The 15,167-nt window shown below is 39.9% G+C and overlaps 1 protein-coding gene across 1 annotated transcript in view; it reads left to right on the top strand.

Moving 5' to 3' along the window:
• LOC124795865 (E3 ubiquitin-protein ligase MYCBP2-like) overlaps window positions 1-15,167 on the top strand; it is a 145,577-nt gene that overhangs the window by 85,869 nt on the left and 44,541 nt on the right. Inside the window, exons 11-12 of the mRNA XM_047259947.1 lie at window positions 10,574-10,726; window positions 10,844-11,051. Coding sequence (XP_047115903.1) covers window positions 10,574-10,726; window positions 10,844-11,051 — 361 coding nt within the window. The remainder of the gene's footprint in view (window positions 1-10,573; window positions 10,727-10,843; window positions 11,052-15,167) is intronic.

Raw genomic sequence — 15,167 nt, 5'->3', positions numbered from 1 at the left:
AAAATATTCAGAGTTCCCCAGTGGTGTTCTAATTCTACAGTTGTGTCCTTTGTACATTGTCTTTATTACATTAATGTATCCATCTTCTATATTTATCTTCTTCATTACTTCCCAGAGTCTTTCCCTGTTAACTGAGTCATATGCCTTTTCTATGTCTATAAAAACCATTATCACCCTTTTGTTATACTCCCAACTTTTTTTCCATCAGTTGACAGATAGAAAATATCAGATCGATCATTCGTCCTGTCTTAAACCCATGCTGTTCTTCACTCAGCTCCTTTTCTATCTTTTCACTTATTCGATTTAGTAAAATTCTTTAAAAAATCTTGGCTGTATGACTCATAAGGGTTATTCCTCTGTAGTTTTTACAAAGAATTTTTTTTTTGTTTGCTTTTTTTTGAAGATGAGAACAATGTCTCCTCTTCTCCAGTCGTCAGGCATTGTACTACTTCTCCACGTACTTGATAGTACTCTATACAGCCACTGCATTCCCACGAGACCTGCTGCTCTTATCATGTCCTCTGATACTTCATCAGGTGCTGGGGCTTTCCTCCCATTCATCTTCTTCACAGCTATCTCCATTTCTTCCCATGTAATTTATCCTAATTCTGCTTTCCAACTTCTCTCAATTTCTCCATTATTTGTTGTGTCCTCGTGTACCTGCTCCTCAGCGTTTAACAGTTTCTTAAAATGTTCTTTCCAGAGATCTTTTATATTACCTGGATCTTCAATTACAGTCCCATCCTCTGTTTCCATCTTTACTGGCACTTCAGAAGCAGAAGAAGGAATACAAACTTCTCGAAAATGAGATTGACAGGAAGTGCAAACGTGCAGGGATAGCTAGGGGACAAATGTAAGAATGTAGAGGCTTATCTCACTAGAGGTAAGATACACTCCTGGAAATGGAAAAAAGAACACATTGACACCGGTGTGTCAGACCCACCATACTTGCTCCGGGCACTGCGAGAGGGCTGTACAAGCAATGATCACACGCACGGCACAGCGGACACACCAGGAACCGCGGTGTTGGCCGTCGAATGGCGCTAGCTGCGCAGCATTTGTGCACCGCCGCCGTCAGTGTCAGCCAGTTTGCCGTGGCATACGGAGCTCCATCGCAGTCTTTAACACTGGTAGCATGCCGCGACAGCATGGACGTGAACCGTATGTGCAGTTGACGGACTTTGAGTGAGGGCGTATAGTGGGCATACGGGAGGCCGGGTGGACGTACCGCCGAATTGCTCAACACGTGGGGCGTGAGGTCTCCACAGTACATCGATGTTGTCGCCAGTGGTCGGCGGAAGGTGCACGTGCCCGTCGACCTGGGACCGGACCGCAGCGACGCACGGATGCACGCCAAGACCGTAGGATCCTACGCAGTGCCGTAGGGGACCGCACCGCCACTTCCCAGCAAATTAGGGACACTGTTGCTCCTGGGGTATCGGCGAGGACCATTCGCAACCATCTCCATGAAGCTGGGCTACGGTCCCGCACACCGTTAGGCCGTCTTCCGCTCACGCCCCAACATCGTGCAGCCCGCCTCCAGTGGTGTCGCGACAGGCGTGAATGGAGGGACGAATGGAGACGTGTCGTCTTCAGCGATGAGAGTCGCTTCTGCCTTGGTGCCAATGATGGTCGTATGCGTGTTTGGCGCCGTGCAGGTGAGCGCCACAATCAGGACTGCATACGACCGAGGCACACAGGGCCAACACCCGGCATCATGGTGTGGGGAGCAATCTCCTACACTGGCCGTACACCACTGGTGATCGTCGAGGGGACACTGAATAGTGCACGGTACATCCAAACCGTCATCGAACCCATCGTTCTACCATTCCTAGACCGGCAAGGGAACTTGCTGTTCCAACAGGACAATGCACGTCCGCATGTATCCCGTGCCACCCGACGTGCTCTAGAAGGTGTAAGTCAACTACCCTGGCCAGCAAGATCTCCGGATCTGTCCCCCATTGAGCATGTTTGGGACTGGATGAAGCGTCGTCTCACGCGGTCTGCACGTCCAGCACGAACGCTGGTCCAACTGAGGCGCCAGGTGGAAATGGCATGGCAAGCCGTTCCACAGGACTACATCCAGCATCTCTAAGATCGTCTCCATGGGAGAATAGCAGCCTGCATTGCTGCGAAAGGTGGATATACACTGTACTAGTGCCGACATTGTGCATGCTCTGTTGCCTGTGTCTATGTGCCTGTGGTTCTGCCAGTGTGATCATGTGATGTATCTGACCCCAGGAATGTGTCAATAAAGTTTCCCCTTCCTGGGACAATGAATTCATGGTGTTCTTATTTCAATTTCCAGGAGTGTAGATACTGCCTACAGAAAAATTAAAGAGATGTTTGGAGAAAAGAGAACCACTTGTATGAATATCAAGAGCTCAGATGGAAACCCAGTTCTAAGCAAAGAAGGGAAAGCAGAAAGGTGGAAGGAGTGTATAGAAGGTCTCTACAAGAGTGATGTACTTGAAGACAATATTATGGAAATGGAAGAGGATGTAGATGAAGATGAAATGGGAGATATGATACTGTGTGAAGAGCCTGACAGGGCACTGAAAGACCTAAGTCAAAACAAGGCTCTGGGAGTACACAACATTCAACTAGAACTACTGACAGCCTTGGGATCCATTAGAGCTACTGACAGCCTTGGGAGAGCCAGTCCTGACAAAACTCTACCATCTGGTGAGCAAGACGTATGAGACAGGCAAAATACCCTCAGATTTCAAGAAGAATATAATAATTCCAATCCCAAAGAAAGCAGGTGTTGACATATGTGAAAATTACCGAACTATCAGTTTAATAAGCCACGGCTGCAAAATACTAACACGAATTCTTTACAGAAGACTGCTAGAAGCTGACCTTGGAGAAGATCAGTTTGGATTCTGTAGAAATATTGGAACACGAGAGGCAATACTGACCCTACGACTTATCTTAAAAGAAAGATTAAGGAAGAGCAAACCTACATTTCTAGCATTTGAAGACTTAAAGAAAGCTTTTGACAATGTTGATTGGAATACACTCTTTCAAATTCTGAAGGTGGCAGGGGTAAAATACAGGGAGGGAAAGGCTATTTACAATTTGTACAGAAACCAGGTGACAGTTATAAGAGTCGAGGGGCATGAAAGGGAAGCAGTGGTTGGGAAGGGAGTGAGACAGGGTTGTAGCCTCTCATCAGTGTTATACAGTCTGTATATTGAGCAAGCAGTAAAGGAAACAAAAGAAAAATTTGGAGTAGGTATTAAAGTCCATGGAGAAGAAATAAAAACATTGAGGTTCGCCAATGACATTGTAATTATGTCAGAGACAGCAAAGGATTGGAAGAGCAGTTGAACGGAATGGACAGTGTCTTGATCGGAGGATATAAGATGAACATCAACAAAAGCAAAACGAGGATAATGGAATGTAGTCGAATTAAATCGGTGATGTTGAGGGAATTAGATTAGGAAATGAGACACTGAAAGTAGTAAAGGAGTTTTGCTATTTGGGGAGCAAAATAACTGATGATGGTCGCAGTAGAGAGGATATAAAATGTAGACTGGCAATGGCAAGGAAAGCATTTCTGAAGAAGAGAAATTTGTTAACATCGAGTATAGATTTAAGAGTCAGGAAGTCGTTTCTGAAAGTATTTGTGTGGAGTGTAGCCACGTATGGCAGTGAAACATGGACAATAAATAATTTGGACAAGAAGAGAATAGAAGCTTTTGAAATGTGGTACTACAGAAGAATGCTGAAGATTAGATGGGTACATCACATAACTAATGAGGAGGTATTGAATCAGGGAGAAGAGGAGTTTGTGGCACAACTTGACTAGAAGAAGGGCTTGGTTGGTAGGACATGTTCTGAGGCATCAAGGGATCATCAATTTAGTATTGGAGGGCAGCGTGGAGGGTAAAAATCGTAGAGGGAGACCAAGAGATGAATACAGTAAGCAGATTCAGAAGGATGTAGGTTGTAGTTGGTACTGGGAGATGAAGAAGCTTGCATAAGATAGAGTAGTGTGGAGAGCTGCGTCAAACCAGTCTCAGGACTGAAGACCACAACAACAGCAGCAGAAGCCTTCCTTTTATTTTTCATCATTTTGTAGAACATTTTCTTATTGCTCTTCACGTCTTCTTCAAATTTTCCTCCTGATTAACTGAAAACTTTAGAGAAAACCTCAGTGAATGCCTTCTGTGAAAATTACCTAGAACATATGATTTGGAATCCCACTCTTAGAGGCCGGCCGAAGTGGCCGCGCGGTTCTGGCGCTGCAGTCTGGAACTGCGAGACCGCTACGGTCGCATGTTCGAATCCTGCCTTGGGCATGGATGTGTGTGATGTCCTTAGGTTAGTTAGGTTTAACTAGTTCTAAGTTCTAGGGGACTAATGACCTCAGCAGTTGAGTCCCATAGGGCTCAGAGCCAACCCACTCTTAGATCTGTTGGCAATTGACATCTTTGAGGTTGTCCACATCAAAAGTGGTATCAGTGACCATGAGACAGTTGTAGCAACAATGATTACCTAATTACAAAGAGTAATTCAACGAACTTCATAAAAAAGCAGTAGTTTCATATCTCAGTGAGGAACATTAAAGTTCTAGCACAGAGTGGGAACATGTAGGGGAGCTGGGGCTGGAGTTTAAAAGAATAGATGACCATGTACTGGTGAAATAGTGAAACAGTTAATAACAGGAGGGACCCTCCATTGTTTGCAGCCACTGTAAAGAAACTTCTAAAGAAGCAGAGACTACTGCATAATAGGTATAAAACAATGCACAGGACTATAGATAATGAAAGATGCTGGATGAAACGTGTTTGACTCTCAAGAGAGTGATTCATAAAGCCTTCAATGACTACTGTAGCAGAATATTGTATGAAAAGGCTGTTAGTGGCTCCAAAGTTAGTGTCTAGTCACTTGTAGATGAGACAGGAAGTGAAATTGAGGGTAGTGAAGCAAAAGCAGAAGTGCATATCTCTGTTTTCAAATGTTTCTTCACAAAGGAAAACACAGGAGAATTGGCCCAATTTAATCATTGTACCACTGAAAAGATGAGTGAAGTGTCAGTGTCAGTAGTATTGAGAAACAGCTGAAATCATAAATATTGAACAAAGCTCCAGGGCCCATTGGAATCCCTATCAGATTTTATAGTGGATTCGCAGCTTAGTTAGCCCCTCTTTTAATGGAGTTGGAAGAAAGCACGGGTCTTATACATTTACCAGAAGAATGTTTGAAGTGATCCAGAAAATTACAGTCCGATATCCTTGTCATTGATTTTTTGTAGTATCTTAAAATGTACTCGAGCTCCTCTATGGCAAGCAGCATGGATTCTGAAAAAATAGATGGTGTGAAATCCAACTCTCACTTTTCTTCCATGAGATACTGAAAACTTTAAGACAAGACAATCATGTAGATGCAGTATCTCATTATTTCTGAAAAGCATTTGACTCAGTATCACATACACTTATTTTTAAAAGTATGATCATATGGGATATCAAGCAAAATTTGTGGCTGGATTGAGGATTTTATGGTAGGAAGGATTCAGCAAGGTATCTTGAACGGATAATCATCAGCAGATGTAGCAATAACTACGGGTGTGCCCCAGGAATGTGTGTTGGGACCATTGCTGTTCACGTTGTATATTAATGACCTTTGGACAATGTTAATAATAGCCTCAGACTTTTTGCAGATAAAGCAGTTATCTATTAATGAAGTACTGTCTGAAAAAAGGTGCCCAAATATTCAGTCAGATGTTGGAAAGATTTCAAAGTGGTGCAAAAATTGGCAATTCACTTTAAATGTTCAGAAATGTAAAATTGTGCATGTCACAAAACAAAAAAATCTAGTATCCTACTACTATAATGTCACTGAGCCACAGTTGAAATCGGTAAACTCATACAAATACCTGGGTGTAACTCTCAGTAGGAACATGAAATGGAACTATCACATAGGCTCAGTCATGGATAAAGCTGTTAGTAGACTTTGGTTTATTGATAGAATACTGGGAAAATGCAACTAGTCTACAAAGGAAATTGGTTGCAGACCACTCAAGCCACCCATCCTAGACTATTTCTCAAGTGTTTGGGCCCCGTACGAAGTAGGTCTAACAGGGGATATTGAACATATACAAAGAAGGGCAGCACAAGTAGCTAAATGTTTGTTTGATCCATTGGAGAGTGTCACAGAGATGCTGAAGAAACTGAACTGGCAGACTCTTGAAGATAGGTGTAAACTATCCCAAGAAAGCCAACTTACAAAATTTCAAGAATCTTCTTTAAATGACAACTCTATACTACAACCCCCAATCTATTGCTCCCATAAGGATTGTGAAGACAAGATTAGGTTAATTGCACACATATAAGCATTTAAACAACCATTCCATACAAGAAAGGAATGGGAAAAAACCGTAATAACTGGTACAATGGAACATACCATCTGCCATGCACTTCACAGTGGTTTGCAGAGTGCAGATGTCTATCCATCACACCATCTGCCTGCTTAGCTGACTGGTAATGTGCTTGCCTCCCATGCAGCAGGCCCGGGTTCGATTCCTGGCCAGGTTGGTGATTTTCTCCACTTGTGGACTGGGTGTTGTGTTGTCCTCATCATCATTTCATCATCATCACCAGCACACGAGTTGCCCAATGTAGCATCGACTGCAATAAGACTTGCACTCGGTGGCTGAACTTCCCTGGATGGGGCCTCCTGGCCAGCAATGCCATACAATAATTTCATTTTTTTCCATCGCACCTCCTTTATATTCTTATTGCTTTCCACCCCTTCCCTCACACACCAGCTGCATGCCATATTGGATTGAGTGGTGGGTAAGATGTGAGTGCAGAGTGTTGGTCTTGAGCCCCAGTCCCTCAGTCCTTCCTCTATCCCTGTCAGGTGCAGAAGTCACTCTCAGCTGACATTGTGACTTCAGTTGGCTGAGCACTGGGTCCCATGCCTTACTTAGAGTGAAGCCACTGCCTCTACACAGTTGTTGCCCATTTATATTTCAACAGGCTCCTTCAGAACACAATCCCAAAATTATAAGATCTGTCTGATCACTTCCACTTGTTCATATTTAATTGAATCCCCTAGCGTTATACAATGTTCCGCAACCACAGATGTTGTTTGTTGCTTGAGTATGGTGTTTCTCCTGTGCTCCTAGCACCTTTATTCAATTGCCTGCACAGTGTTCCTGACGCATGCCTTACCACATTTGCATGAAATATTGTTTTTGGTAGACACACATCAGTGTTAGTGGCTTGCCTGCACACACTGTGTTTCATCATGCCATCCACTTTGCACTTGACTAGATCATCCAACAGAGTTTGCCATTGTCTTCCCTCTCCATAGTGAATGTGATGCTAGAATGCAGGGAGTTTAGATATTGGAGAAACACTTGAAACCTTTCACTCACATGTGGCCACACTACAAATGTGTCATCAGTTTATCTGTTAAAGCTTTCTCCATAGCTTTTTCTGTGAAATCCTCTTGCATAAGTTTGCCACAACCTATAACAAAGCCATCTGTTTGTTCTTAATATTCACCATTGAAGAGGGAGAATATGGATGCAAGGATGAATTCAAAGTGGGTAATCATTGTGAGGTTAATTTCTCCCTTATCAGCTTGTGGGAATCAGCAAGCAGCTATTGTAGAGAATAGAAATGCTATAAAGGGAGAAATTATTGTTTCCGTGAAAAAAATCACACATATTATCTTTCAAACCATCAGTACCTTGCAATAAAGAAAGTATAAGCTAGAGTTGGAGAGTGCTCTCTCTATTCTGTGCAAGGCCAAGTTCATTGTTTACTCAAAACATGTTAGGTGAACCTGAGAGGACTTAGCAAATACTGTGCTCTTACTGTAATACTTGTGTTTCTAAATTGTGAAGAGATTTTTCTGTCTTTTTACATGTTGCTGAATACTCTAGAATGAATGAGACTTAGTAGTAACCACACACTTCAAGATAAGTATTACATTTAATTAAAACCTGCCCCAAAGTGTGTACGTGTTTTGGGCCAATGGCTATTCAAAACTTTTATTATAATTAGAACTAACTCAGCTGCAAATTCTGTATAGAATCTGACAGTGATTTCATCAGTCTCTGAAGCCTTGTTAAATTTTAGCGTACTTAGCTAGTTTTCAGTGCCACTGACACTAGTGTCTACATAACTCACGTTTGCATTGAGTTTGTTTAAATTGGGGCAGTTCATACATACTAGGTGGTTATAATTAAACTGACTATGATCCAAGTGCTGCAGTGCAGGCTGTGTACATCGGAGGATGCAGAAACATCTTAGGTATGTTTATTAATCACTGCACTCGTGGAATATGATGAAAAATAATAGTTCCACTTTCTGCCACCAGGTGAAAATAGGGCACCGTAGGCAGTCAGAAAGTGGTGCAGATACAGAAAAATGGGAGAAATGATCACACATATGATAACAATGGTTCTGTCATGTTTATTAGGATATAGTTACAAGTTAACGTGTGTTGAAAATGGTCTCCTGACACAGAAACATGTTGCATCCATAACACAGCATACTCTACAGCTGCTTGTAGCATACCCGATGTAATCAGAGTGATATGTCATTGTGTGATATCCTTCAGATCAGAAGAGTTCAGATATTCCAGTAGACGCCATCTTTTAGATATCCACACAGCCAGTGGTCACATGGGTTTATGTTAGGGGATCTCAGAAGGCACACATCTTGAAATTGCCTAGAGATGATTCAGTTGATACTGAATGTTTCTTGAAGCAAATCTTTTATCTGACAAGTGACATGTGGTGTTGCACAATCTTGGATGAAAACAGTGGTGTGGACACTGTTGTTGCTTTCTTGCAAAGCTGGGTTCACATATTTTTCGATGTGACAAGGAAAAATAATTATTGGCTCTGGAAATTGTATTAAAATAAAATATGTTACTGACATCAAATGTGCAGTGACTCTCATGTCATAAATAATAATTCTTTCTGCAAAGGAAAAACATTGGTTCTTCATTTTTCAAAACAACTGCTACACATTTTGACGTAAATATGCAAAGCTATTTTCATCCTGAAATCATTGCAAGAGGCGACAGGAATGATTATTAATAGAGTAAGTATTTAGAACAAATAAGGATTGATCCCCAGACCTTTGGATTCATAATCTAGCAATTACATAATTTTGATACTGTGAAACATAAATTATTTTATGATTACAAGCAGTATAATGTCCTCAGAAAAAGTACTTTTCCAGTTTACAAGTACACAACATGCATCGTGAAATTCCACTTGCTCTTTATTGTCAAATGGGCACCTCCTCCATATTCTCATAGCTTCCTTGGACAGAACCAGAGTCACCCATTTCAAACATACTGAACGATAACTCTTAATTTGCTGGCCAGCTATCAGATGATCAATGCCTCCTTTCTCTCTAAGTTTCCCCCCGCTTGCGCATTGCCTCCTTCAGTAGTACTGGAGTTAAACAGAGGAAATGCAGTAATTGGAGTCTTGTATTTATTTGCCAGTTAACCACATCTGCTGACTAGCCTAGCTAATTTTTTAGTGTGTGTGTGGGGGGGGGGGGGGGGGGGGAGGGGGGAGGGGGGGAGGGGGGGGGGGCTGAAAGCGGGGAGGGCACACATGTACATGAATTAGACTTACCAGTATTATTTGTCACAGAGAAGCTTTTCAGTCCATGATTTGTTGAAAAAGGAATGACTAAGGCAAGGCTGATGGGCACTGAATTTAAAAATGCTGTAAAAGCCCACACTTTTATTTTACAGGAATGGAAATTCTAGAATAAGAATGAATAGGCATGTATGAGAAAAGGCAACTGCACATACATAACTGTTTGATACTTGGTACACAAACAGACACCATTCTACAGAGCATTTAAGGAACTTTCAAGTTAGCAATCATTTTCCTATTTAAGTGTGTAAACTTAGTCACACAAGCATCCAAACACGCTCATGAGTGCTTGCCTTGGTTGATGGATATTGGGAGAGAAGAAACAGATGTGACAACTTGGAGGGGGTTTGATGTGCTGACGATGGATGGAGTAAGGAGCTAATGGGAGGCAAAGTTATCTGTAGCTGCTGATAAACTAGTCAAACCATTAACATATAGAAAATATCCTTACTAGCTAGTCAAGAAATTGATTTTCTGTGTCATTTCTTCCTGTGACACCAACAAATCTGTTACAGCTGTGAACCAGACTACAATCAGAACTACTATTGTTCAGTATTACTCAATCCTTGAAAAACACAACCATGTCCTCAATTACCTCTTTTCTGTTTATATATGACAACCACCTTTCCGTTTATGTATGACACATCACTCAGCTACAGGTGAGTGCTTGCCTATCCTCATTTTGGTTTATACCTTTTGAAATTTATGTGAATGCGTATTAGTTGTCTCGGAAGGAGAATACTGTCTGATAGTTCAGCAATGTTTTCAGTCTTGTGTACAAGACTGTCAATCACTCAGCACCTCAGCTATAGGGTAAGTTGTTAGCTGTACTTCTTCTAGTGTTTTTATTTCACCTAGGACGTTCTACATGTATTTTCATATCAAGAAATACTTTCATTTATAAATATAAAATTTCTTTTGTTCAAGGACTTGTGACAGAACTGAAGGATGTGCACGTAACTCAAGTGGCCTTAGGTAAAGCACATGCTGTTGTATTAACAAACAAAGGCCACATTTACACATTTGGAATAAATAACAAAGGCCAGTGTGGTCGCGATTTTGCTGCCCAAGTTAAGGAAGGTGAGTTTCCGTATGTGACCAAGGTATATGTGTTACTTTATCTTCAGAAGTAAGATATCAGTTCCTAATGTGTAATGGACTTTTGTTTTATAGTTTTATTCTTTGCTGTTTTCACAGTTCCAATGGTGACAGCTATGGAGACAGCAGCAGAAGAGGAAGTGGATGAAGATGATCTGGATTGGGAAGATGCACAAGAGTTAATGTGCCCTCCAGGTACACACAAATGGAAACATGATCAGTGCATGGTATGCACAGTGTGCCGTGAATGTACTGGGTACAGCATCAGCTGTTTGAGCAGCATACGGCCTGACCGTAATCCTGGACAGTAAGTACTACTTCTAAGTGCTAATGCAGTGTACTTTTCATACACTATAAAAAACCAAAGGGTTTAAACTATTGATAGCAATACAAGTTATTTAAATTACCATGGCACAAAGCTTAAGTGTTAGAAGTTGACAGAAGGGAAATGATGAGCGTAACTGTGTGAGATGTGTGAAGTTAATTTATCAGAACAAACTGTAGTCTTCATATTATTATTATTCTTTCCTGTCTCAGACATTATGTCTGGTTAAAAATGGAAAGTGACGCAGACCTTGATCAAGTGTGACTTCTTTTTCACTGTACAGTATATGTTACATTGCATTTAGGAACTTTCGGGTCATTGAACAAGTATCAATAATTACAGATTTCTGTAGTTGTATATATAAGTTTGGATGTAGCTGTATTGTGTTGATGTACTGGTGGATATTGTGTGGTATGACTCCTGTAGTTGATAGTATAATTGGTATAATGTTAATTTTATCCTGATGCCACATGTCCTTGACTTCCTCAGCCAGTTGGATGTATTTTTCAATTTTTTCTCCTGTTTTCTTCTGTATATTTGTTGGATTGGGTATGGATATTTCGATTAGTTGTGTTAATTTCTTCTTTTTATTGGTGAGTATGATGTCAGGTTTGTTATGTGGTGTTGTTTTATCTGTTATAATGTTTCTGTTCCAGTATAATTTGTATTCATCATTCTCCAGTACATTTTGTGGTGCATACTTGTATGTGGGAACGTGTTGTTTTATTAGTTTATGTTGTATGGCAAGTTGTTGATGTATTATTTTTGCTACATTGTCATGTCTTCTGGGGTATTCTGTATTTGCTAGTATTGTACATCCGCTTGTGATGTGATCTATTGTTTCTATTTGTTGTTTGCAAAGTCTGCATTTGTCTGTTGTGGTATTGGGATCTTTAATAATATGCTTGCTGTAATATCTGGTGTTTATTGTTTGATCCTGTATTGCAATCATGAATCCTTCTGTCTCACTGTATATATTACCTTTTCTTAGCCATGTGTTGGATGCGTCTTGATCTATGTGTGGCTGTGTTAGATGATACGGGTGCTTGCCGTGTAATGTTTTCTTTTTCCAATGTACTTTCTTCGTATCTGTTGATGTTATGTGATCTAAAGGGTTGTAGAGGTGGTTATGAAATTGTAGTGGTGTAGCCGATGTATTTATATGAGTGATTGCTTTGTGTATTTTGCTAGTTTCTGCTCGTTCTATAAAGAATTTTCTTAAATTGTCTACCTGTCCATAATGTAGGTTTTTTATGTCGATAAATCACCTTCCTCCTTCCTTTCTGCTTAATGTGAATCTTTCTGTTGCTGAATGTATGTGATGTGTTCTATATTTGTGGCATTGTGATTGTGTAAGTGTATTGAGTGCTTCTAGTTCTGTGTTACTCCATTTCACTACTCCAAATGAATAGGTCAATATTGGTATAGCATAAGTATTTATAGCTTTTGCCTTGTTTCTTGCTGTCAATTCTGTTTTCAGTATTTTTGTTAGTCTTTGTGTATATTTTTCTTTGCGTTCTTCTTTAATATTTGTATTATCTATTCCTATTTTTTGCCTGTATCCTAGATATTTATAGGCATCTGTTTTTTCCATCGCTTCTATGCAGTCACTGTGGTTATCCAATATGTAATCTTTTTGTTTAGTGTGTTCTCCCTTGACTATGCTATTTTTCTTACATTTGTCTGTTCCAAAAGCCATATTTATATCATTGCTGAATACTTCTGTTATCTTTAGTAATTGGTTGAGTTGTTGATTTGTTGCTGCCAGTAGTTGTAGATCATCCATGTATAGCAAATGTGTGATTTTGTGTGGGTATGTTCCAGTAATATTGTATCCATAATTTATATTATTTAGCATGTTGGATAGTGGGTTCAGAGCAAGGCAGAACAAGAAAGGACTTAATGAGTCTCCTTGGTATATTCCACGCTTAATCTGTATTGGCTGTGATGTGATATTATTTGAATTTGTTTGGATATTAAGTGTGGTTTTCCAATTTTTCATTACTATGTTTAGGAACTGTATCAATTTATGATCTACTTTGTATATTTCCAATATTTGTAGTAACCATGAGTGGGGTACACTATCAAAAGCTTTTTGGTAATCAATGTATGCGTAGTGTAGCGACCTTCGTTTAGTTTTAGCTTGATATGTCACCTCTGCATCTATTATCAGTTGCTCTTTACATCCTCGTGCTCCTTTGCAACAGCCTTTTTGTTCTTCATTTAAAATTTTGTTCTGTGTTGTATGTGTCATTAATTTCTGTGTAATGACTGAAGTTAATATTTTGTATATTGTTGGTAGGCATGTTATGGGGCGATATTTAGCTGAGTTTGCTGTGTCTGCTTGATCTTTAGGTTTCAGATAAGTTATTCCATGTGTAAGTGTATCAGGGAATGTGTATGGGTCTGCAATGTAACTGTTAAATAATTTAGTTAGATGTGAATGTGTTAAGGTGAATGTCTTTAGCCAGAAATTTGCTATTTTATCTTTTCCAGGGGCTTTCCAATTGTGAGTAGAATTAATTGCTTGGGTGACTTCATGTTGCAAAATTATCATTTCAGGCATTTGTGGTATCATCTTGTATGTATCTGTTTCTGCTTGTATCCACTGTGCATGCCTGTTATGCTGTACCGGGTTTGACCATATGTTGCTCCAGAAGTGTTCCATGTCTGTTATGTTTGGTGGATTGTCTATTTTAATGTGTGTGTTATCTATTGTCTGGTAAAATTTCTTTTGGTTTGTGTTGAATGTTTGGTTTTGTTTCCTTCTATTTTCACTTCTAAGTCGTTTGGCCAATGCTTGTAATTTCTGCTTCTTTTCATCTAACTGCTCCATCGCTTCTTGTTGTGAGATTTTACCTAACTTTTTTCGTTTTTTGTCTGATATTTCATTTCTTATAAATTGTGTTAGCTGTCCGATGTCTTTTCTCAGTTTTTCTATTCTGATCTGTAACCTGTGTTGCCATGCTGGTTTTGTGGGTTTCTTCTGTGTCTTGGTTGGTTCTGATCTCTGCCTAGTGTGTATATTTAGTGTAGTGAGTGCTCCTATATAAATCAGTAGTTGTAACTCTTCCATAGTTGTATTTTCATTTATTTTGTTGTGTACCGGTATGATTGTGTTGATAGTTGTTATTGTTGTTTCGACTTGTGGGTTATTTGGTGGTCTATGCAAGAATGGTCTAATATCTGTATTTGTGTCTTTGTATTCTATATATGTCAGCTGAAATTTTTCTTCTATATCTAACATGTGTGTCACTTCATGTTCTATTTGTGCTTGTTCTGTTGGCTGTCTTAAGATTTCATATTCCTCTGATTGTTTAATTGATGCATGTTGTTCTTTGTTTGTTTGCTCTGGGATGTTTGAGTCCATTACTGTATTTTCTTCTTCTTCTGATTGCACATTATTTTGTTCTAGTATTTGTTGTGCTTGTTGTTTGATGTTTTCTAATTCTGACTGGGGTATCCTGTTATTTTTTATTATTACACGGATCTGATCAGCTAGTCGTTTTAATTCTGGGTATCTGGTAATAAATGTTGTGTATACTTGTGATCTGTATCCAGTTGTGTTTGTTCCTAAGTTTGTTGCTTGGTAATAACAGAACATGAGGTGGTGTTTAACTTCATCTGACCATCTCATCCTCTGTCTTTGTTTTCCTCCTAGAGTGGTTGCAGGAAGCATATCCTGCAAAATACCTCTATTTGGATTTAAATCATTTTCCGTGTGGCTAGCAGTGTCGTTACCATTGTGGACGGGCATAGGGTTCAAGCGTCGTCCCCGACCATGACAGCGCTTGTCCAAGGCTTCATTAGTTCTGTCATGAACCAACTAATCTCACTAAAAGGGGGGTTAGCCCTATTAGTGATTTGTTCTTTTCGTCGCCTTTTACGACTGGCAGAACATACCGAAGGCCTATTCTTTTCCCTTTATTATTATTATTATTATTATTATTATTATTATTACCATTATGATTGTAACTATTTACTTCTTTGAAAAATTGTCACTGTGATATATCATAGACTTTCTACTTCACCGGACAAGGAACTGTGTTCAAAGGAAATATCGAAATGTATTACACACACACACACACACACACACAC

Source organism: Schistocerca piceifrons, chromosome 4 (assembly GCF_021461385.2).
Source record: "Schistocerca piceifrons isolate TAMUIC-IGC-003096 chromosome 4, iqSchPice1.1, whole genome shotgun sequence".
NCBI classification, from domain to species: Eukaryota; Metazoa; Arthropoda; class Insecta; order Orthoptera; family Acrididae; genus Schistocerca; species Schistocerca piceifrons.
The sequence above is the reverse complement of the archived record's forward strand: the minus strand, read 5'-3'. Positions and strand labels throughout refer to the sequence as shown.